Source organism: Cebus imitator, unplaced genomic scaffold (genome assembly GCF_001604975.1).
Source record: "Cebus imitator isolate Cc_AM_T3 unplaced genomic scaffold, Cebus_imitator-1.0 Scaffold552, whole genome shotgun sequence".
In the NCBI taxonomy this organism is placed as follows: Eukaryota; Metazoa; Chordata; class Mammalia; order Primates; family Cebidae; genus Cebus; species Cebus imitator.
Window position 1 is genome coordinate 114,693 of NW_016107867.1, and position 24,315 is coordinate 139,007.

The 24,315-nt window shown below is 52.9% G+C and overlaps 2 protein-coding genes across 5 annotated transcripts; one reads left to right on the forward strand and one right to left on the reverse strand.

The window, feature by feature from the left end:
* Positions 1-1,176: 1,176 nt before the first annotated feature.
* Positions 1,177-19,496, forward strand: RUSF1 (RUS family member 1). 3 transcript variants are annotated; one of them, XM_017515537.2, is made up of 13 exons: positions 1,177-1,517; positions 1,706-1,820; positions 8,006-8,051; positions 9,196-9,228; positions 9,321-9,426; positions 11,817-11,918; positions 15,069-15,139; positions 15,218-15,402; positions 15,480-15,537; positions 15,966-16,036; positions 16,679-16,822; positions 16,904-17,010; positions 18,049-19,496. In XM_017515537.2, the coding sequence occupies exons 1-12, from the start codon at positions 1,218-1,220 to the stop codon at positions 17,005-17,007; spliced, it is 1,335 nt and encodes a 444-aa protein (XP_017371026.1). In that variant the 5' UTR covers positions 1,177-1,217; the 3' UTR covers positions 17,008-17,010; positions 18,049-19,496. The 3 variants fall into 3 exon arrangements, with proteins under 3 accessions (XP_017371026.1, XP_017371024.1, XP_017371025.1); XM_017515535.2 differs by having other exon boundaries at positions 16,933-17,010; XM_017515536.2 differs by lacking the exon at positions 9,196-9,228 and having other exon boundaries at positions 1,179-1,517; positions 16,933-17,010.
* On the reverse strand, positions 18,213-24,315 carry SLC5A2 (solute carrier family 5 member 2). Of its 2 annotated transcripts, none has more exons than XM_037733877.1 (11): positions 23,999-24,315; positions 22,843-23,923; positions 22,461-22,566; positions 21,652-21,732; positions 21,287-21,516; positions 20,873-21,008; positions 20,520-20,627; positions 20,239-20,389; positions 19,955-20,123; positions 19,663-19,878; positions 18,213-18,886 (listed from the first exon to the last, which is right to left on the reverse strand). In XM_037733877.1, exons 2-11 carry the CDS (start codon positions 22,936-22,938, stop codon positions 18,692-18,694), a joined length of 1,488 nt encoding a protein of 495 aa, XP_037589805.1. In that variant the 5' UTR covers positions 22,939-23,923; positions 23,999-24,315; the 3' UTR covers positions 18,213-18,691. The 2 variants fall into 2 exon arrangements, with proteins under 2 accessions (XP_037589805.1, XP_037589804.1); XM_037733876.1 differs by having other exon boundaries at positions 22,843-23,007; positions 23,819-24,315.

Below are 24,315 nucleotides of genomic sequence, written 5' to 3' on the forward strand. Positions count from 1 at the left end.
GGCCCTGTCTCTATTTAAATAAATGCTTTTTAAGTACTTAGTCTTCAAACCATGTTTTATTTTTGTCCTCTAGTCAAACCAGTAACTGAATATAAAAAACATTACAGAATTGTGACTATGCTATTTGTATTTTGAAACCCGAAATTTAAAAGAAAAGAAGTGTTCCAGTTTATCTCAGTCTGAGAGAGACTGTGTTTGTGTCAGATAAGACGAGGTGGGGTAGGAGGGCCTACCTCGAGGAAGGTGATTCTGGAAGAATCTGAAGTTTCAAGTAAACAGCTGTCGGTTGGGATCAAACGTGCTGGGCCAAGAATGCCAGGCTAAGAAGCCGGGATATTTTATTTTTTGATAAAAAGAAGATGCTTTTTTGGCAAATTTTTACTCTGGAGTGAATATGGTGCACTAGATGGGAAGGAGAAGAAGAGAAACAGAAAGAGGAAAAGGTGAGTTCGAAGGACAGAGACGCTCCCTCTTTGGATTCTCCCCTCCCCCCACCGTTTCATGGACTCTCTCCCACAAAAAAACACATGAACTTCTTGCTTCGTTCCCTTGTTTTCTGACATCATTGTAACTCCTTGATTTTTCTCATCCCTCGGATTCCTCAGCATCCTTTCAAAAGTAATGTTCCTGCAGTCTCGCAAAAGGCTGAAGGATGGAGAATTTCTAGTCTAGGCCAGGGAAGCTCAGAAGAGAAAAAAGAAAAAGAAAAAAAAAAAAAACCAAGCAGCTTCATAGGGCCTCATCTGGTCCAATTTCTTATCATCATGCATTTATTCACTCATAAATATCTTTCGAGCACCTACTATGTGTTGGGTAGATGTAGGGATAAAATCAGGGTTAAAAATACACTCGCTGGCCTCACAGCAAAAAAAGAACCCGAGGCCCAGAGAGGGACACTGACTTGCCCAAAGTCACACAGCTAAAATTTCTGTGGCTGAACCGGGTCTCGAACACAACTGGCGGACCAAAGGGAGCCCGTGGCGCCCGACGCCCAGCTGCAAAATGCTACAAAACGACAGGTCCCGGCCGACGCCGGGGTGTCAGAGGCAGCGCGGAGGCCGGAGAGAGCGATTGCTGATTTTCGAACTGCGCGGGGCAGCCAGGTCCGGTGCCCGTTGGCGAAGGGTATCCCTCCGCAGCCGCCGTAGCCCAGCCGGAAGCGCCGTCTGCCACGTCCACCGTGCGGCAGGGGCGGGGCTGGAGCCCAGAAGCTCGGCATGGCTGACGACGCGGGTTTGCAGGCCCCTCTGTGCTCCGAGCAGTTCGGCTCCGGGGAGGCACGGGGCTGCCGCGCAGCCGCGGACGGGAGCCTCCAGTGGGAGGTCCGGGGCTGGCGCTGGTGGGGGCTCTCCAAGGCCTTCACGATCAAACCCGAAGGACGAGATGCGGGCGAAGTGGGCGCTCCCGGTGCCGCCTCACCACCCCTCTCCGGGCTCCAGGCCGTGTTCCTGCCGCAGGGCTTCCCTGATAGCGTCAGCCCGGACTATCTGCCCTACCAGCTGTGGGATTCCGTCCAGGTCAGCCCGGCCGTCTGGGGCAGGGGACAGTGCAGGCCACCCTTCCCTCCCCAGTTACAGACGGGTGACCGAGGCCCGGAGCCGGGGGGGCCTGACATGCCCCAAACACCAAGAACCAGAAAAGATGACGCCACGTAGACCGCCACGCTCCTGCGCCAGCTTCTCATCGAACTTGTTTTCTTCTCTAGGCCTTTGCTTCCAGCCTCTCCGGCTCCCTGGCCACCCAGGCAGTCTTGCTGGGCATAGGGGTGGGGAACGCAAAAGCCACTGTTTCAGCTGCCACGGCCACCTGGCTCGTGAAAGGTGAGCTGGACCTCTGGAGCCTCACGTATTGCTGCTCTCAGCCCTGCCTTCGCTGGGCCCTGATGTGTGTGTATGTATGGTCTCATGCCCCATTAGGTAGAATTCAGGCAGGTCCCCCAAGTGCTTACAGCGGTGCTTTGTAATCTTACCGCCCACATCTGGAAGACCCTCGAGTCTAAATCATCTGGATCCCAAATCCCGTTCCCTCCCCTTTATTCCTATTCTCTGTGGAGGATTGCATGAGAATGCGATGGATTAAATAAACTGCCAGCTGCCCAGAATACGGAAAATTGGTGAGCTCCAGGAAAAAAAAAAACAAGCATATCCTTGGTCCTGAGTAGGAGAGAGGAGAGACTGGAAAGAATGGAAGGTACTCTGTAATGCCCTGTGATAGCACGTGATGCTGTAAATAATAGAGTGACTATCTGCTGAGTGCGTACAGCTTTTTAAAAAGTTGTTTAAGAAAAAAAAATATACAGTTTGGTACCATGCCACCCAGACAGGGAAATGGAACAGAAAAGAGAAATTGTTACACGTTCTACAGGAGGGGGCCCCGTGGCTTTTGCCACTATCCTTTGTCTTTCACTATTGCTCCCAGGGGATATTTATTAGGCTAGTGCAAAAGTAATTGCAGGGTTTCTTTGTTTTTGTTGCCGTTAAGGGTAATGGAAAACCCACAATTGCATTTGCACCAACCTAATAAATGAGACCCAAGGGAAAGCTCATTCCACTGGTAGCATCAGTCTGGCCACTTCTCTGGTAAGCCTCTCTGGATTTTTTGGAGAAACAGGAGCCTCCTTTACCATTAAGACTGAGCACACTGGCACAGTGGCTCACCCTTTTAAGCCTAGCCCTTTGGGGGGCTGAGGCAGCCTGGGCAACATAGGGAGACCCTATGTCGATTTTTTTTTTTTTTTTTTTTGACTGGGAGTCTTGCTCTGTCACCCAGGCTGGAATGCAGGAGTACACTGGCACAATCCGCGGCCGCTGCAGCCTCCGCCTCCCAGGTTCAAGTGATTTTCCCGCCCCAGCCTCTCAAATAGCTGGGATTACAAGTGCACACCACCATGCCCTGCTAACTTTTTTGCATTTTTAGTAGAGACAGGGTTTCACCATATTTGCCAGGCTGGTCTCGAACTCCTGATCCCAGGTGATCCACCTGCCTCAGCTTCCCAAAGTGACAGGCATGAGCCACCGCACCTGATCTGTTGGCTGTATTTTTGGAATGCATTTGGAGCTTGGGTCGGTAATTGGTGTTTTCATGTGATATCACCAACATGTTGCCCATACAGGTTGAATATCCCTTATGGGAAATGCTTGCAACCAGAAGTGTTTTGGATTTTGGAATTTTGTTTGGATTTGGAATATTTTCATCTATATAGTGAGATTTGTTGGGGATGGGACTGAAGTCTAGATATGAAATTCGTTTATGTTTCATATATGCCTTACACACATGGCTTAAAGGCAGTTTTATGCAATGTTTTCAATAGTGTGCATGAAACAAAATTTGTGTACATTGATCCATCAGAAAGCAAAGATGTCACTATCTCAGCCACACATGTGGACAATCTGGTTGTTTGGTGTCCCCATCATTCCTGACTCTGAATGTAGATGCTATCAAGAAGCAGTCCTTTTCTTATACCTTCACGAATAAGTACTTAACAGTATAAAACACGACATACCACTTGACAGTGAGAAATTGTGTGTTCAGGGTAATTAAGCGACACAGCAGGTCGCCAGAACACCTGTATCAGCTTCTAAACCACAGCAGCAGCAGCAAACAATAGCAGGCTCTCAGTCTTCAGCTGTAATGCTGTTTTGATGAAAAGGTTACAGGACACCATATTTTATTTTTTTAAGGTGAGAAGAAATACTAGAAGCAGTTGAAGGACAAGAAGCATCCTCTAGGGATGAGAAAGCATTCTGCTGTGTGGCTTTTTAAAATGTTTCCTCCAGAGTCATCTGCCTCATAACCATGGTTTCTGTCTTAGAAGTCTCTCTTGGATTCTGTAAACTGCCTGATTTCTTGTTCTGTTATGAATGTAGGCTGCTCTAGGGCCTCAATAATCCCCTCACATATCCTCACCATGTTGTCTGTAGGCACTTTTTCTGCAGTGTTAACAACGTCATCTTCATTGTCCCTGTTACCACGATTGCCTTGATTCAGAACAATTTGTGCTATTTCACCATCGGCTGTTTCTACTGGTGGCATCATGTCTGCTGTCCAAAAGCTGTAGGTTTTGGACCATTTCACATTTTAGGTTTTTGGATTAGGAATGCTCAACCTTGGCCTGGGCGAAGTGGCTCATGCCTGTAATCCCAGCACTTTCGGGGGCCAAGGTGGGGGTATCAGTTGAGGTCAGGAGTTCAAGACCAGCCTGCCCAACGTGGTAAAACCCCCTCTCTACTAAAAATACAAAAATGAGCCAGGCATGATGGAGTGTGCCTGTAATCCCAGCTACTAGGGAAGCTGAGGCAGGAAAATCCCGTGAACCCAGGAGGTGGAGGTTGCAGTGAACCGAGATAGCACCACTGCACTCCAGCCTGGGCCACAGAGCAATACTCTATGTGAAAAAAAAGGAATGCTCAACCTCTAGCTCAGGCAGGTTACTGAGAAAAATTAAGATCATTTAAAGATACAGGTGCGGTGGCTCACACCTATAATCTCAGCACTTTGAGAGGCTGAGGCAGGTGGATCACTTGAGACGCGGAGTTGTACACGAGCCTGGCCGACATGGTTTAACCCCCCAGCCATGGTGGTAGGCGCCTGTAGTCCAGCCTGGATGACAGTGAGATCCTGTCTCAAAAAAAAAAAAAAAAAAGGATTAAAAAAAATCTACTTTAAAGGCTTGTTATCGATATTAAAAGAAACTCTCAGTTAGGATTTTACAAGTTCCTTTTCATCAAACATGGGAAATTTTCATGCAGAGCTTCATATGAGAAACTCACTTAGAATTTTTTGATGTGATCATTTTCAGTTACATATCTCTCAATGGAGCATGATGCTAATTGTCATGAGTAGCAATAGTAATAAAACTTGTTGCTAATATTTTGACGACCTACCTTAAGCCACACATTTTGTACAGTTAGATGTAATATGTGGCTTGATCTCTTCAGCAGCCATATTAGTTAGCTGCCATTATTCATTTTTTCAGGTGGAAAAACAGAGGCCAAAGTGTGGTTAAGTAATTGTCCAGGGTCACTCAGGGCCAGGGTTTTGACCCAGGCAGACTTACTCCCGTGTCCCATTCTTAACTACTACACTCTTACCAGCTAGGATTTTCAAGTGGAGCCAAGTACAATTTGTGGACAGCTGATTCCTTACTAGGACTCTAGTGGATAGTATTGACTTTCAGATGATCGGGCGTATATATATCATTAGTCCTGTAAATGCCTCTGATGATCCACAGAAAGGTAGAATAGGCTGTCTTTCTGTCTGGTGGCCCAAGGAGGACATACACCTGAGTGGATACAAGTGTGTAGCCAAAGGGAAGAAAAATAGAATCTGGGCTGGGCATAGTGGCTGATGCCTATAATCCCAACACTTTGGGAGGTTGAGGCAGGCGGATCACCTGAGGTCAGGAGTTCAAAAATACAAAAATTAGCCCCATTTCTACTAAAAATACAAAAATTAGCTCTGTCTCTACTAAAAATACAAAATTAGATGTGGCATGCACCTGTAATCCCAGGTCTCGGGAGGCAGAGACAGGATAATCGCTTGGACCCAGGAGACGAAGGTTACAGTGAACCAAGATCACGCCACTGCACTCCAGCCTGGGCAACAGAGTGAGAGTCTGTCTCAAAAAAAAAAAAAAATGAGTCTGGCCCAGTGGATTCCTTCTCAACAGGTAAATGTAATCTTGCCATGTTCACAGTCACTGAGTTGATCCAATGCCAGAATCTTGAATATCAATGATCATTTTACCTAGAATATAATGTACTTGAAGAGAAGAGGTTAAGGTGAGTGATGGGAGGCCTGTCAAACCACCCTACTGGGTGTTATTTACAGGGCCAGATAGGACAGAAATGGAGAAATGAAGCAGGCCGGATGGGAGTAGGTTGGACCCATGCTCTCCTTTAGTGAGGTAGCCGCAGCTGATGCTGGCCGTGAGAGAAGGCGGGCCCAGTGTGGCCATCCTTCAGGTTCTTCCAAAGAAGCTGGAAATCCATATTTTCTTATAAAATGTCCCAATTTTGTTCACCAATCTAATCAGAGCCTCAGTGAAGGGGAACGATCCCTACCAAGGTCGCAGGATCACTGTGAAGATGAAAAGGCACAAGTACTTCAGGTGTGCACTGGAGCACTTAGTGGTCTCTTTCAAGTCCAGGGTGGGCAGGCATGACTGTTCAAAGGCTTCAGTGCCCAAGAAGGCTCTGGAAAGGGGAGAGTGCATCTGCTCTCAGTGGAGAATGGGAGGGCTGGCCCATGTTATTGCATTTATATTTTGTGGGAAGCTCCCAGCCCTCATTCCCATAACATAGTGTCCTTTCTCCTTACATCCCCACGTCAGGGTTAGTGCCCTCAAGATTAGACAAGTCCAAGTCCTCTGCCCACAGAATCTGTCCTCGCCTGTGTCTACTGTGTGAGTCCCTCCCAGGTGTCTGGTTCTAAAACATTACTGCCAGGCTTAATGGGTGCTACTCTGTATAATGAATGGTCCAAATTTACAAACTTGTTCTGTAAAGGGCCAGATCTTATGCTTTGCAGGCCTTATGATAGTTGCAGCAACTAAGTTCTGCCGTGGTCTTGCAAAAACAGCCATACACGATTTGTAAATAAATGGGCATGCCTGCATTTCACTAAAACTTGATTTCCAAAACCAGGGAGTGGAAACAGTTTACCAATCCCCGGTCTAAATCAGTGGGGTTTTTTGGTTTGTTTGTTTTTCTGAGATGGAGTTTCACTTGTATTGCCCAGGCTGGAGTACAGTAGGGTGATCTTGGCTTACCACAATCTCCACCTCCTGGGTTCAAGCAATTCTCCTGCCTCAGCCTCCCGAGTAGCTGGGATTACAGACATACACCACCACACCTGGCTAATTTCGTATTTTTAGTAGAGACAGGATTTCTCCATGTTGGTCAGGCTGATCTCAAACTCCCAACCTCAGGTGATCTGCCCAGCCTAAGTCAGTGTATGTTATGATGATTGCTGTCTGCTCATTTCAGTCACTGTGGTCATGAAGTTCCTGGCCGAGAGAGTTAGCCAGAAAGCTTTTGTTGTGCAAATGAAGGTCCAAGGTCCCACTGATTCCAGAGACTTCTCTTACTCTGCCCACCCTAAGGAGGCCTGTCACTCTGCCCTGCAACCCCAGCTGCAGTTCAAATCTTTTTTTTTTTTTCCCTGAGACTGTCTTGCTCCAGGCTGGAGGGCAGTGGCATGATCGTAGCTTACTGCAGCGTTGATATACTGAGTTCAAGCCATTCTTCCGCCCCAGCCTCCCAAGTAGCTGGGACTACATGCATGCTACCATGCCTGGCTGATTTCTTTCCTACTTTTTGTTTTGCTGTGTTGCCCAGGCTGGTCTTGAAATCCTGGCCTCAAGTGGTCCTTGGGTCCAAATCCCCTGTAATCCCAAAGTGCTGGGATTATAGGCCTGAACCACCATACCCGGTCCAAATCCTTTCATTTATTTATCCCATAGTGACCACCTGTGAGCCAGCTGCCCAGCCTAAGAGCTAGGATAGGTTAGCAATAACTTGAATTTCCACTTAAGATTTCCTGTCTTTTGAATAGTTTTACGAAATAGGTATATGTTCCTAAGTGCTATGTCATTTAGTTTTAGTTTTAGAGCTTTATGAACTGTGCTGTATGTGGTCTTCATGAGTTATTTTCATGTAAGAGTTTATTATGAGTATTCATCTATGAATGAGTGTCTCTAGGTGGATATATTAGAATTTCTGTATTCTGTCAACATTTGCATTATTCCCACGTTTTTTTGCCTTTATGAACAATTCTGCAAAGAACGTTTCTTGGCCATGTCTCCTAGGGGACATTTGAGGAACTGCTATGTCTAGGCACTTCTGACTCCATCATGCAGCTGTGACTATCCACAGCTTCTAGTACCAGACTGAGTTCTTAAGGGTGGTGACTCAGGGTGAATTGGCCAATTCAGTGCCAGGGTCTGCCAGGCTCCACAGCTCCCACGCCTCTTCCTTGCTCCTTACCTGTGCCCTCTCTTCCCCAGATTCAACTGGCATGCTAGGCCGCATCGTCTTTGCCTGGTGGAAAGGGTGAGTGTCTTCCCGGCCAGCAGACTTCTGGCACCTCCCCCAGTGGTGGTAGTAATGATAGCAATAGTATTGGCATTAATTGTAGTTGTAAGGGTTCCATGAAGTGATCTATGCAAAGTGCTTAATGCATGTAGCATTGTGCATAGTAAGGGCTCAGTAAATACCAGCCACCATTAACAGCTTTAACTGTGCCCCCTGAGCCTCTGTATGTTGTCTCTAATCCTTACGACAACTCTGTAGGATGGGATTGGACATGTACATTCCATAAATGCGAAATATACCTAGATGAGAGAAGCTACCTGCCCAGACCATACACCTTGTAACTAGCGAGATGGGATTTGAGCCTAAGGCCTGTGCTCTCCATGGTATCTGGCGGTTCAGGATCTCCTCCTGTGTGTCAGATGCCCCTCCCCAAGAATAGTCCCATTCACTCCAGGAGATCTCAAACCGAGACTCGGGCCTAATGCTGCAAATCCTGAGCTGGGCTGGGGCTGCAGTATCTCCTGCCAATGGGACCCTAGAGAAGTGGTTCCCAAGTGTTTGTGCGCAGGCCAGGTAGTCACTGTCTGATGAAAAGGTCGGAGGGGCAGCCATCCACGGTGTTGTGTAGCAGAAATACCCTAAGCTTGGATGTCAAAGCCCAGCTCTCTCTCTTGGATTTTTCCCCCACTCTGTGTAATCCAGGGAAATCATTTCCCCTCTCAGGGCTAGTTATCTGTAACATGCAGACAACTAAATGTAATGTTTACTCGTCCAAAATATGCTCACTGTGTACCCTCACTCTAAAGCAAGAAGAACAGGGAGAGGCAGAGAAACCCGGGGAGAGGCAGAGGAACCCAGGAAGAGCCTCCCTCCAAGGACAGCCAGAGGTTGGGGAGCAGCCACAAGACAGTCAGGGTTTTTCCTTGGGAAATCATGGGTTCATAAGAGGGAGACACGAGCTGATCAATGAGTCACTGAAGGTCCTCCCAGCTAATGGTGACATTTTAGGTAGCAGTGACAGGGTGTGGGGACAGATGTCTATCTGGGTGATGTGGGTTTTCCTGAGCCCTTCAGACCTTACTGTGGTCCAGGACTCCCCACACTGCCCATAGGATGTGTTTCTCCTTAAATCCAAATTGCAACAACCTCTCCTTCCCAACAGGAGCAAACTGGACTGCAATGCCAAGCAGTGGAGGTGAGGAGGGGTGGGCATGGGGGAGGAGAGTCTTGTATTATTAAAGTCTCCTACCTCTGACCTCTAACGTTTAACCTCTGATCCCTCCCCAGGCTTTTTGCAGACATCCTCAATGATGTGGCCATGTTCCTTGAGATTATGGCTCCCGTATACCCAATCTGTTTCACCATGACTGTCTCCACCAGCAACCTGGCCAAGGTAGCCACCTGTGGGGCATCTGTCCACCCAAGACACCTGCCTTGGTAGTGTGTGGGTTCACCTGGGCTCTGTGTTCAAGCCACTTCTAGAAGAGTGACAAAGTTCAGATGTTTCTTCTCAAACCCAACTATCTTTTCTGATCCTCCTCCAGCCAGACAGCGTCCAGGGCCCCAGACAGTGTAAAGCAATGTCTAGAGCCAGAGGACTGGGGCGGGAGCTCCGAGCTGAGAAGTTAAAGGGGTGGTCCAGTGTTGACATTTTGGAACCAGCTTCTCAACTTCCCTTTGGTTCTTTCAGTACAGTATTTATTGAGTGCCTACTGCATGTTTGGCACAGAATGTGGGCCCCCCTGGCTTGGAAAGGAAACCACATATAATTGCACCAGTGTTTGTGGTACAAGTATTACACGATAGGTACAGGTATTACAAATAAGAAATATAGAGGCCTGCAAGAGGGTGAAGCGGGGATTCCAGCTTGGTCAGAGAGTGTAGGAAGAGCTCCCCCGAGCCTGGGTCCTAAAGAGGGAGTGTAAGGTGTAGGGCGGGTGTTCCAGGCAAAAGAAACAGCACAGCTCAAGGTCCGGAGGTGGGACAGAGACAGAGCAGCGACCGCACAGTGAGCTGGGGGCACGTGGGGCGCAGGCACATGCCTCCTCCACGCTGGGCTGCTGTCTGCACAATGCTTGCAGGTTGGTCTCATCCAGATGAGGACATGCAGGCCTGGCGTGGTTCAGTAAAGAGCATATCCTGTCAAAGTATCTGGCCCTGTCAAAGTATCCCCAGAAGAGAGACTGAAGAAGACGAAGACCCATTCCAAGGCCCATCTGTTGACTTAAAATCACATTAGGGGTGTGTTTCTTCACAAGGCACTGGCATTTGGGGTGCAGTGCTTCCTTGTGGCGGAGGACATTTAGCTTCCATGGTGCAGGCCTAAATGCTGTGAGCACCCCCAAACAGGGTAGGAAACCCCAGAGAAAAGCACAGCTGTATCTGTGGCTGTGGACCAAGGGTTGTGCCCTCTGGCTTTTGCTTCACATTCTGCCTTTTGGGCCCCAGTCTCTTCATCTGTCCAGTAAGGGAATGGAACAGGCCAGGAACTTCCCTCTTAAGACCTCTCTGTAGAATTACCCTCTCGGCAGCCTCCATTCCCAGCTGCACCAAGAGAAGCCAACCTGGGTGTCATCCATGCTGCCACCACCATCACTGCCGCCACCATCACTGCCGCCGCCTCCTCCCCTTTCCCCTTACCCGTCACCTTCTGCTGAACCTTCAGTTCTGTTATTTTTCTTCCCTCAAAATCTCCAGTCCATTCTCTCTGTCTCCCTGTCACCACCCCTCGCTGCTGAGAGAGCACCATTACTTCCCAGGTAGCATCCCTGCCGCCACCCTCTCGGAGTAGCCCAGGGATCCTTTCAAAAAGGAAAGCCATCAGGTCACTCTGCTGCCCTGCTGCTCTTAGGGAAAGACCTTCACCCGGCTTGCCAGGTTCCACATGGTCAGGCCCCTGCCAGCCGCGAAGTGCCAGCCTCACTTTGTCCCTTGTTCCTCTGGCCTTTGAACAGACTCTTTCCTCTCCCAGCATATTAACGTGTTTATTTGTGTATTGCCTATTGATCTATACCTTCCATGAGGGCAGGGCCTGGGTCTGACTTGTATCACAGCACCTAAGTGTATGTCTGACATCTAAAAGAGCCTTCAGCCAGGGGCGGTGGCTGATGCCTGTAATCCCAGCACTTTCGGAATCTGGTGTGGGAAGATCTCTTGAGCTCAGGGGTTCTAGGCCAGGCCAGCCTAGGTAACACAGGGAGACTCTGTCTGTATTCAAAAACTAAGGATAAAAAAAAGTAATAGTAATAAGTAAAAGAGCTTTGATGAACTCAGGATGAATGCGGGGGACCAGTGACCCTCCTTGATGAGCTATATCCTGCAATCTAAGAGGGAGAGATCTGGGCGCCCTGGGAGGTCAGGGCCACCAGCGTAGGATTTGACAGCTTTAACTGGGGCAAGAGGAGAGTAGAGGAATTACAGGAGGCAGATGGAAGCAGGAAGTTGGAAACCAGCCTGGGCCTCCTGCCAGCAATGGGGAGGGTGTAGCCAAAGCAGGAGTTGGAGGGCCAGGAGTTCTGGGCTGAGAGTGATCTTTGGGCCTCCACCCTGGGGAAGGAAATTGAGCTGCTGTGGGGCTAGTCCCCAGAGTGGTAGTGGCAGGTAAGACTCATTTCTTAGAACAGGACAGGGGAGGTGAGCCTAGGGGGCGTCCAGGTGAGAACTAGATACCAAGGATGGCATTTGGGGTTGGGCTGGGACCTGGTTTTCTCCAGCTGGTCTGAGTGCTTTGCATTGCCAGGGCACGTGTCTGTGCCGACCTTCTCACATCCCTCCCCTACCCAGTGCATCGTAAGTGTTGCTGGCGGGGCCACTCGAGCTGCCCTGACTGTGCACCAGGCCCGGAGGAACAACATGGCTGACGTGTCAGCAAAGGACAGCAGCCAGGTGAGCAGCAGGGCTGGAGGGAGGGTGTGGGGTAGGGAGGGGAATGCCCTGGAGGGCCCAGGAACACACAGGAAGACATGTGGGTGCTCCCTGCTGACTCTGAAGACACGCAGGCAGGAGTAGGGGTTTGGGCCCTGGTGGCAGCAAGTCCGAGCTGATCTCAGGCTCTGCCCACCACCTGTGTAGTTGAGAGCAAGCCCTTGGCCTTGCCCTCTCCAGACCCCACCTTTCGAGCTGGATGTTCTGATCACATGAGGCCCCACATGTCAAGGCAGTTGGGAAGTCAGAGGCACACAGCACGTGGGGTTGCCGGGTCACTGGCTGGGGCCTCCACTCAGCAGTTTAGCAGGCCTGCTGGCCCAGTCCCTCCACCCGCCCCAGGGAGCCTGGAGTCAGGGTAGGGACACCCCTAAGGCTAAATCCTGCATGGATTAGAGCTCTGCAAACCCTGTGCTGAGCACTTAATATGTGCACTGCATCACCTAACTCTCATGCCTGTCATCCTAGCACTTTGGGAGGCCAAGGTGGGAGAATCACTTGAGGCCAGGAGTTTGAAACCAGTCTGAGCAACCCATCAAGACCCCATCTCTACAAAACAAATGAAAGAAACATTAGCCAGGTGTGGGGGTGCATACCTGTAGTCCCAGCCTCAAGCCTAGGAGGTGGAGGCTGCAGTGAGCCTTGATCACACCACTGCACTTCAGCCCAGGTGACAGAGCAAGACCCTGTCTCAAAAACAAACAAACAAAACTCTCACACCAACCCCGTGAGGTAGGTACACTTTATCCCTGGTTTACAGATGAGGAAATGAAGGCCCTGGGAAGTCCCAGCAGTGTGAGATGGTTTTCTCTGACACTGAAGCAACTTAGAAACTGCTATTCTATGCATTCCTACTTTCTGGCCTTCTCTTCCATTGTTTGGCTCAATAATCTTAACCCAAGCTAATATTTATTAAGCACTAACCATGTGCCAAGTATTTCATTTCTGGAAACTCATTAATTCTCACAGTGAGCGTGTGCAGTAATTGCTCACGGTTGCCTTAGAACAGAGAAGGAAATAAAGTATGGAGAGATCTCATCTCCCTGGGAACCGCTGGGCAAGTCCCTTCTCTCAGGAGACGCTCAGGCGTATTCCACCCACCGTCCCTTCTGGACCTAAGTCCACAGGCTGTTAAAGAGCAAGAAGGAAGCACAGCCCAGGCCCCTCACCACAGGACTCCCAGCTCCATGCCTGCTGTCCCTCACCTGCTCTCTCGAAGACCCCCAGCCCTCTCCCTAACCCCAAGCCATTTTTCCCAAGGCCGCAGGGCTTCCTCAATCCACAGAGCTGGTGACATCCAGGACTAACCTGGGAATATGTCAGTCCCGTAGCAGCCCCCAGCTTTCTGCTGATTCAGCTTTGCTGTCACTAGATGTAGCCACTGGAAATGATTCTTCCCACCTGGGAGAGAGGAGGTCACTCTGCTCCTGAGCTCCTAAGGTCCCTGATCTCCAGTTTCCTGCCACACCCACAGCTTTTATTTCCACAGCACACGCCCTTTCCAGGAGGGCTGGGTGAGAAGAGCTCTCCAGCCTCAGGTCCTCTCTGTGCCAGGACCAGTTCTCCCTAGGAGCCCAGTTAGTCAGGGGCACCAGTCCAGACTCCTTCCTCATGATGAGTTGGGGGCAGGTAGCCTGGGGTCTCTTCCCCCAGGGTGATCTCAATCCAGCCATCAGAGTGTTCTCATCACATTGATATGCAAGGGAAGAGATGTGGGTCTTGTTCCTTCCGGGGTGATTCCTTGACCACTTTGCAAATTTATCTGCCCCTTATTGCATACCAAGGGAGCTTCAAGGGAGAGGAGCAGTCAGCTTTTTTAAATCAGTAAATAAAAGTTCTTCCGACTCATGCCTTTCATCCCAGCACTTTGGGAAGCTGAGGGGAGGAACGCTTGAGCCCAGGAGTTTCAAGATCAGCCTGGGCCATATAGCAGGACCCATCTTTACCAAAAATTGTAGTAATAATTAGTGGAGGTGTGGTGGCAGGATCACTTGAGCTCAGGAGTTTGAGGTGGCCATGAGCTATGATTGCACCACTGTACTCCAGCCTGGGTGACAGAGCGAGACCCTAAAAAAAAAAAAAAAAAAAAAAAAAAGTACTCACGTTAGTGAGTGCCTGAGTGTGGAACTATTCTGGTGACTTGCAAAACAAAGAAGACATGTTCAAGGGTATTCCAAGGACATTGTACCTACCAGGGCAAAGAAGCAACTGACACACGTATATATTTAGACAGGGTCTCACTGTGTCTCCCAGCCTGGAGTACAGTGTTGCAATCATGGCTTACTACATGACCTCTTGGGCTCAAACAGTCCTCCTGGCTCACCCTCTTGAGTAGCTGGGAATACAGGCACATGCCATCACACCCAGCTAGTTTTTTTGTATTTTGAAGAGTTGGAGTCTCACTATGTCACCAAGGCTGGCCTCGACCTCCCGAGCTCAAGCAATCTTCCCACCTCAGCCTCTCCAGTAGGTGGGACTACAGGTGCACACCACTATACCTGGCTAATTTTAAATTTTTTTTTTTTTCATCTTTGGAGATGGAGTCTTGTTCTGTTGTCCTGGCTGGAGTGAAGTGGTATGATCTTGGCTCACTGCAACTTCTACCTCCTGGGTTCAAGCAATTCTCCTGCCTCAGCCTCCTGAGTAGCTGGGACTACAGGCGTGTGCCACCATACCTGGCTAATTTTTTGTATTTTAGTAGAGACAGGGTCTCACTATGTTCAGCCTAGGCTGGTCTTGAACTCCTGAGCTCAGGCAATCTGCCCACCTCAGCCTCCAAAATTGCTAGTATTACAGGCGTGTGCCACTGCACCGCATCAAATTTTAAAACTTTTTTGTAGAGAGGGTCCCACTACGTTGTTCAGGCTGGTGTTACTCCTGGACTCAAGTGATCTGCCTGCCTCAGCCTCTCAAAGTGCTGGTACTACAAGTGTGAGTCACCTCAAGCTGGCAAATGACAGTTCACTCACCAAAAACTAAAAATTTATCCCCATTGCACTAGGCAACCCTGGGAGGTTGTGGAGCAGGGAGGATGGGATAAAAGGCACTTAGGTGTACTGAGTCTGGCCTAGAGGGCACCCTCCAACTCCTAGCCCCTCTGCCGTTTTCCAGGAGACACTGGTGAACCTGGCGGGGCTCCTGGTCAGCCTCCTGATGCTCCCTCTGGTGTCAGGTTTCCCTGGGTAAGCTGGGAGCAGAGTGGGCAGGAGAGCCCCAGCTGGGCCTCTGCCCGCCTCGGCTACCTCACTCTCTCGCCCCAGCTTCAGCATCGGATGTTTCTTCTTCCTCACTGCCCTCCACATCTACGCCAACTACCGTGCAGTCCGAGCCCTGGTCATGGAGACGTTGAATGAAGGCCGGCTCCGGCTGGTCCTAAAGCACTACCTTCAGAGGGGAGAGGTGCTCGACCCCACCACAGCCAACCGCATGGAGCCGCTGTGGACAGGTGACCCCACCCCGGTCTCGGGTCCTGTGTCTCAGCCTCTCCCACTGCCTAGGTGTCCTGACCCCAGCTTCCCACAGGTTTCTGGCCAACTCCGTCTCTATCCCTGGGGGTCCCCCTACACCACTTGGTCTCCAGGTGAGTGGCCTGGCATCTCCTACTCATCACCACCGCCACCCACGCTCCCCAAACACGCCCCTCACTCCGGTTACACACTGGCCTCTCTGGCAAGGCCCTCCCTCTCCGCTGGGTTCTTCATTGCTGCTGAACAGGCGTGGGGTCATTGTGGGTGTGTGAGGGAGGAAAGGGTATAAAACATGAAGCAGATGTAAGGGATGTGTTTGGTGGGTGAGGGAAGGATGGGCAAATGGGGAGGATGGACATGCCTGCATACAGGAAGAAAGGATGGATTTGGGGGTGTGGGTAAGGCTGAGGGGTAGAGGAAGTGAGGGGGCCTGGGTGAAGCATAGATCATTTTGGTTCACCATGGGTGGCTATTCAGTGGCTGGATGGGCACGCCTGCCTTTGCTGTCCTCCACCCCCACTGCACTCTCCTCTCCCCGCAGTGTCTTTGAGCTGCAGCAGCTGGTTGAGGGGCACCAAGAACCCTACCTCCTCTGCTGGGACCAGTCACGAAGTGAGTGTACCTTGTTCTCCCAGCCTAAGATGCACCCTCCTAGGTCAGCCTCTCCTCCAACCAGGGCCCCAAGCTCTGTGCAATTTGGAGGCTGCCTGTTGTCCTGGGGGGTGCTCTAGACCATTCATATTACAGCCGCAATGCCCCAGTGAGATTCACTTCACCCCCTCTGTAAAATGGAGCTAACAGTACCTGCCTTATTCCCTGCGTTGTTTTTATGAGGGTCAAATAATGTGACTGTCAAGTGCCTTATACATTGCAGCACTCTAGTAAGACGTGATCTTTGCTGTCTCTGGGAAACCACCCTTCTCTCCCATCCTGGGTTGCCTTTTGGGTAAACATGTCCTTGAGTGTGCTGGTCTGCTGGTTGAGGGTGAAAAGGCATTTATTCTCACCAGCCATTAAAGAAATGCAAAATAGACCCAGCTCAGTGAGCTGCTATGAAATTGTATTTGGAAATTGGTCAGTTTGGCCTGAGCACTGGGGAGCAACAGGAAATGAATTGGAAAGGAAAAGGTGAGGGGCTGGCCTTTCATGCCAGGCCGGGGTCTCTGGGGAGAGACCGGGGAAGCAGGATGATGGGATCGAAGGGATTTGGAAAGTGGCCCTTCCCTGACACCAGTCTGTCTCTGGTCTCTCCAGACCAGGTACAGGTAGTTCTGAACCAGAAGGCAGACCCCAAGACCGTCCTAAGGGCCGCCACACATGGGCTGATACTTGGGGCCCTACAGGGAGATGGACCCCTCCCAGCAGAACTGGAGGAGCTGAGGAACCGTGTGTGGGCGGGTAAGTGCCTCACGATCTAGACTGCTGATGCCTCGGGGCAGGGAGGAGAGAGGACAGGCTTTGTCATACTAGAGGACACAGAGCTTCTGGTTCTGCACCCCCATACCCAGGTCCTAAGAAAGAGAGCTGGGTCATCGTCAAGGAGACGCACCAAGTGTTGGACATGCTGTTCCCAAAGTTCTTGAAAGGTAACATTCCTCAGCCCATGGCTGCTTGGCCCCTAAAGCCTTGTCCCTGGGGGCCCTGTCTTCCCCCACCCTTCTACCTGAAAGGTAAAAGACTTGGGTTCTTGGGCCCATTGCAGAGGCTAACACGTATAATTCTAGCCCCTTGGGAGGCCTAGGTGGGCAGACTGCTTGAGACCCTGCCTGGGCAACATGGTGAAACCTTGTCTCTACAAAAAATACAAAAATTAAGCAGGTGTGGTTCCGTGCCTGTGGTTACAGCTACTCCGGAGGCTAAGCTGGGAGGATCACCTGAACTGGGGGAGGTGGAGGCTGCAGTGAGCCATGATTGTACCAGCCTGGGTGACAGGGTGAGACCCTCTCTCAAAAAAAAAAAAAAAAAAGACTGTGCTGGCACAGTGGGTCACACCTGTAATCTCAGCACTTTGGGAGGCTGAGCTGGCCAGATCACTTGAGCTCAGGAGTTCGAAGCCAGCCCAGGCAACATGGTGAAACCCTGTCTCTACAAAAAATACAAAACAATTAGCTAGGCGTGGTGGTACACACCTGTGGGACTGGCAGGAGGCTGAGATGGGAGGATCTCTTGAGCCTAGGAGGCAGAGGTTGCAGTGAGCCCATATTGCACCACTGTACTCCAGCCTGGGTGACAGAGACCCCATCTCAAAAAAAAAAAGATGGGTTCTCCCTGCGATCTTGATTGAGTCCCTAAGTTTGGGACTCAGTTTCCCTGTCTCTAGGACAGCTTAGGATGGTCTCTGAAGCAGTGTCAGTGTGGACAGTCTGTGTAATCCCAGTTGGCATGTGGGAAATAGGAGGATGGAGCCGGGAGGCCCTCACATTGATGAGGACGTTTTATCTGGCGCCTGTTCCATCCCAGCGCTCTTTGGTGTGCTGTCTCAATGAATTCTTGCTGCAACCAGGTGTGGTTTCAGCCACTGAGGCAGTGGGAACCCCAGTAGTGCACAAAGCCTGCACCCAGCCTGTACCTCTCCTTACCCTTGTCCCCAGCATTCCTGGCAGCACCCCATTCTCTCTCCCCAGGACTGCAGGATGCTGGCTGGAAGACCGAGAAGCACCAGCTAGAGGTGGATGAGTGGAGGGCCACATGGCTTCTGTCTCCCGAAAAGAAGGTCCTGTGAGCGGCCCAAATGGAGGCCCAAGCCCAGGACAGAAGTCTGGAGCAAGGACACTTTGGCCACAGCAGGAGGGAGGGAAAGGCAGCTTTATTTTTCCTTAGGGCAACTGCAGTGGCAGGTGGGCCAGGTCCACATGGGAAGTGACTGCCAATCAGATGCAGTGGGCCCCAGGCAGAGGAAGGCCAGGAGAAGGGAAGCCAGGACCTTCTTACCCCATGCCCCTGTCCCTTTTCTGGGGAGCAGAGCAGGCTCCTCACCCCCACTTCCTGTGAGGCTGTGGCTTATGGTGTCCAACACAGTTGGCTTTAGGCATAGAAACCCCAGAAGAACACAGCCACTGCCATCATGAGCAGGGCATTGAGGTTGACCACACGAGCCCAGCTTGGGTCCTCGCTGATGTCCTCTAGCTGCCTGGCTGCTGCCGCTGCCTCTGCCTCCTCCTGGGTAGGGGGCGGAGGACTGCCCTCCCCACCCCTGCTCATTCCACAAAACCAGAGCAGGCACTGTTGGAAGTGGCTAGGTGCTGGAGCCTGGGACTCTGGGGAAGATTAATGCCCTGCAATTAGTTTGTGGGAACTCAGCTCCCCCAGCCCCACCTCCCAGCGTGGTGCCCTACCGTCCATCTCCATGGCACGCTCTGGGCACCCATTCTGTACAGGGAGTGAGGAGCTTTCCTGCTCATTAGCATCGAGGTCCTCCCGTTCCTCCTTGCTGTGCCGGAGACTGAAGACCAGGCGATGGAGCTAGGGAAGGTGGGAGCCCAGATGAGGTGGTAGTTCTGTCCCCCGACACCTGCACACCAGCTCATCACTGCCTGCCCTACCCACTGCTGTTCAGTCTGCACACCCAGCCCAGGTTCAGCTGTTGCCAACTCCACCCTACGTGGCTGCCCTGTGCCCTCGGTACAAACCCTGAGCTTGTGTTTAAAGTTGTTGGCCCTGCTCCCCCAGCTTCATCAGCTCAGGTCTCCTGTCTATACCCAGATGGTATCGCTTGCGACCCTGGCCTGGCATTCCTGCTCACAGTGTTCTGTGTCTGTGTGCTCCCACCCTTTCCTCCTGCTACTCCCAGCTGTCCTTCCAGGCCCAGATCTCTTGACCTGCCCCCACCCCACCCTGCTGTCATCAGCCCTGCCTAGAGCCACCTGCCTTTCGGCAGCAAAACTAAACCTTTTTGTGGGCTTTCAAGATGGCATTGTGCCCCACCAGTCAGATCCTGTGTTTTGAGTCCCAAAGGCCATGCCAAGGATTGGCTTTGGGAGGCTTTAATCACCAACCCATCAACATCTTCAAGCCCCCTCCCCCAGGCCAGTTCAAATAAATGTATTTAAATAAAAATGTGCTTACTCTGCAATTGCAACTGCAGCTGGACCCCCAGCCGTCTCCCAACCCTTAGTCTAGAAATTCAGGTCCTCCCCACTGGGCACTCCAGAAAGTCGAGGGCAGGTGCGAGTGCAAGTGGTTGCTGTGGCCCACAGTGCTTGTTTGGGACACCCGGCCATCCAGAGGCAGATACTCACGTGCTTGCGGGGTATGGGCGCCGTGCACAGCGAGACCGTGAGGGTGAGGAGGCCGGAGCAGAGGAACAGAACGATGGCGAAGTAGAGGTAGTGCACGCCGCAGAGGAAAGCCGGGCAGGCAGAGGGCTGCACACAGCTTCCCGAGCCAAAGGAGAACTCGGGAATCAGGCGTGCCAGGCCCATCAGCAGGCCCCCGATGAGTCCCCAGAAGGCGCCCTAGGAGGGAGACGGGTCAGCCTGCTCAGGATGTGCAAGCCCAGCCCTACTGCCGCAACGCGCGCATGTCGCTCACCTGCTCATTAACGCGCGGCACGAAGAGCGCCAGCACGAAGACTGCAGACACTGGCGGTGCCAGATAGCTGGAGACCGCCTGGATGTAATCAAAGAGCTGCCCGCCCTGCGCCGCCTGCACCACGGGAAGCCAGGCCACCGACACTACCACGATGAACACCACCCAGAGCCTGCAGCGGGGGCCGTCGGATGGAACCCCGGACCCTGGGCTCCCCTGAACCCTGCGCGTGCGCACGCCCCCGCCCCGGACTCATGTGTAGGGGAGGAGGGGAGCCCAGGCCGCACCGTCCCACCAGCAGCAGCTCGCGGTTGCCGGCGCGGGGCCGCAGGCGCGTGTAGATGTCCATGGTGAAGAGCGTGCTGCTGCTGTTGAAGATGGAGGCCAGTGAGGACATGAGCGCGGCCAGCATGACTGCAAGCATGAGTCCTCGCAGACCTGCAAGCCGACGACAGCTATCTTGTTGGAGTCACCAGGGGCCAGGACGGCTGCAGCTGCGCAAGGAACTACCCCTCCCAGCAGCGGGCTCCGCAGCGAGCTTGCGCCTGTGGCCTGGGGCAGCCCTCACCTCTGGGCATGAGCTTCACGACGAGCCGCGGGTAGGCGATGTTGGAGCAGCCCACCTCCGTGCCGCACACGCGCCTGCACACCTCGGGCACCACGCACGCCACCTCGTCTGCCGGAGAGAGGCCACCGCGCGGCTAGGACGGGGCCTGGTCTGGGAATCCCAGGAGGTAGGGACTGGGAATCCTAGCAGAGGAGACGTGCGACCCCCGGAGGGAGGCAGGACTCCACTCCCAGACTCCGGAGTCTTAGGAGAGTGATGGAACTGGGAGACGGGTGCCCGGACGCTGGCACAGGACAGGGGCTGGACGGGGCCCAGGCCTTTCGGGCGGGGTGGGGCGGGGACGCGGACGTTACCCGGGTACAGAACGCGGCTGATCATGCCTGGCATGACCATGAGGAACATGGGCGTCAGCTTCAGGTACCCGCACAGAATGCAGCCCGCCTTGATGTGGGTCAGGCTCTTCCCGGCCAGGCAGCGCTGCACGATGACCTGTAGGAGGAGCATTCAGCTGCCCACGTGCGGGCCTCTCCTCAGCCCCGCGTCGCGCCAGGTTCCGCTCTAATGTGTGCGCCGCCTCTGGCTAGGGAGTGCCCCAAGTTCAGCTGCACGCTTGGAGCAGGTTCCATCTGGTTTAGCGCCACTCTGGAGGGGTTCCCGCCCCTCAGACCGCGCCTTCGACCATGGGGGGAAAGGCGGGGAGGGGCTCAGGCTTCGCCCATCTTGGCTTAGCCCGGACCTCGCTGCAGGCCCAGCCCTGTCCCCCGCACCTGGTCGCTGCACCAGTACCAGCTCGAGACGATCGTGAGCCCCAGGAGCAGCGCGGGCCACGGCAGGTCCCCCGTCACAGGGTGCCGGAGCAAGTGGTAGGAGTCGGGCCGGGGTCGATAGCAGGAGCTGGAGATGTTTCCAACGGCCGGATCCTCGGACACCGTCAGCGAAGTCGCTGCTCCCAGGTATTTGTCGAAGAGACCCGAATACCCGCCCACCTCGTGGAAGGCTGCCGGGCAAGGCCGTCAGGGGACCCTCCTTAGGACCTTCAGGCCGGCGACGCGCGACTGCCAGGCGCGCAGGCTAAGAGCTCCGCCGCCGCCACCGCGCCCTCCGCGCCCCTCCCCGGTGGGCGAGCCCCTACCGTAACCCATGAGGATGCAGGCGCCCCCTAGGATGACGAAGGTCTGCACCGTGTCCGTGTACATCAGCGCAGCCAGCCCTCCTGCAACAGGCCAGGGTCAGGGGACAGCCCAGCTGTTTATGTTATAGACAGACTGGCCCTAGCAGGAAGGTATCTTTGTGGGAATTTTAGAGAGTTCCCCTTTCTGGAGAATAAATTTCAAAATGATGGCCCATTCTCGGGGCTCGTGCACTCGGGGACCAGTAAGCAGGCCTTGGCAGGCAGAGTGGCTGAGTTTTAGGGCCAGGCACCGACTTGCAGAACCCCCACCAGCAGGCCTCTCTAGGCCCTAGTTTTTTCTGCCTCATCATAGGAGAGAGTGATTCTCTAAGGTCCTATACTCAGTTCCATATCTTCCCAAGGTGGGGCACCTCAAGCTGGCCTTGGCATCAGGACCCCCCTACTCTGGTCGGCATCTGACCTCAGGTGGGGTCCCTCTGAACCACGCCAGGTTTGGCCAGAGATCTTAGCGACTGGTCAGGTGCGCTCTCCCAGGTGTTCAAGGCAGGCAAGAGCTGCTAAATCTTGCTTTTCTCCCAGTCCTCACTCAAGCCCAACATGGCTTCATCTTTCTGAACTTCCAGTCAAAGTCCAAGAGACAGTGGAGAGGGAGGAAGCCTTTGCTTTCCAAAGGTTTAGTTCCTTCTGCCTGGACCACGCCACACTTCCAAACCTCTCCAGCCCGCTTTCCTCTGGCAAATCCCTAAACCCTAGCCACAGCCGGCAGCCGTGTCCCAGGCCCAGTCCCTTCCCTAAGCCCCTGCTAGCACCTGTCACCGTGTAAATCATGGTGATGCCCAGAAGTGCAATGACAGAGGCGTAGATGTTCCAGCCCAGAGCCTGCTGGATGAATACAGCTCCAGAGAACATGTCCACCTTGGGGGAGGAGCAAGTTGCAGGTCAGGACCCAGGGCAGTGTCCTGGGCCACCTCCTGCCCAGGCCACCCCCTACTAGCCTCAAAGCTTCCCTCTGTTTTTCCGGGTCCCAGCACTGTGGCTGGTGCCCTGGAGACATTCCTTGCAGGCTCTGCCTCCATCATCATGACCCTTGCAGTAGTTTCTCCTTGATCCCACGACCTCCAGGATTCTCTAGAGACCCCACTCGAGGCCCCACCCTTCTAGGGCCCCATCCCGTCAGCCACGTGTGCTCACCGAGATCTTGGTGAAGATGTACAGGAAAAGAGAAAGCACAGACAGGTAGAGGCGGATGCGATGGCCGCCGAAGCGCTTTCGCAGGTACTGCGGCATCGTGATGACCCCTGCCGTCAGGTAAACAGGTGCAAAGAGCCAGCCCAGTAGCAGCACCACGAAGAGTGCCTGTGGGGGCAGCACAGCCGCTGAGGGTGGCTCTGCTCTCACCCCCGAGGATCTGACCTTCTCTTCCTGAAGGCGCTACTCCAAGCAAGTGGCCCTGGGAAGGTCCACACCTGGAGCCCAAAAGACAACTGAGGTGATGGCCCCAGGGCCTGGGCACTAAGGAACAGAGCTGACACTCTCCTGGTCTTAACTGGAGCTCTCCTTATCTCTCCAGGCCATCACTCCTGGCCTGTTTCTCCCAATGTTGTCCCTATGTTTCCCCATCTAGATATGAACCCCAGCATAGATCCCTCAGACTGACTCCAGCCAAAGCCACCCAAACATTGTGCTCCCCAAGGCTCAGCTCAGAGGCCTCCTCCTCCAGGAAGCCCTGAGCTCAAAGCAGATCCCTCCAAGGGGAGCCACAGTCTCAGAGCTTTGTCTCTGCTCCTCACTTCTGCAAATGGCTTTAACTTGGCCCCAAATTCCTCGCAGACCACAGCTTCAGAGTACATCCGAACAGGTGCTTCCCTGGCTTTGATGCTGCCCACCCCACTCAGAGAGGAGCAGATGGAGGTTCCCAGAAGCAGTGGCTGGTGCAGGCTGGCTCAGATGGGTCAGGAGCAGGACCTAGCCCTGCCCCGACAGTGGTCACCCCTGCACCCCTCTACCTCCCGGCTGGATGTCTGACCTCCACTCCCAGCCCAACCACACCCCTCTGTTCAGAAGTCCCACTGCCAGTCTCATTTCTCCTTTCCTGGAGCTTCCCCAAGGTGTGACCCTTCCAGGGGTTCTCGATGGAAGTGGGATTATTGGGAAAAAGGGGCCTCACATTCCACTCGAATCCAGCCACAGCCAAGCCGCTTGCAGCACCAGTTCCTGCCAGGCCCACAAAGTGGCCGCTACCGATGTTGCTGGCGAAGAGAGAGGCCCCAACCTGGGTGGCCAGAGGAGAGGGTGAGCGGGGCTGCTTCTCCAGGCCCCCTCCCATTCCCGGCCCAGCCAGTCTCACCGGCCACCACACCATGCTGCGTCCAGCCAGGAAGTAGCCGCCCACGGTGCCTCTGTTGATTCTGCACATGGACTAGGAGACAGAGGCAGGGGAGACCTGGGTTTGGGGCGCAGCCTTGGACCTCATTAGCCACCTCAACACATTCCTCAGCCTTGTTTCAGGCTGAAGATTAACCTGCCAAGCTTCCCTGATCATTTGTACACCCCCAACTCCTTCCAGACACTCGGGCAACCCAGGTTCTAATCCCAGTGTCCCATTCCCCAAATCTTTTCACATATTTTTTCTTTTTCTTTTTATTTATTTTCATTTTTTGAGAC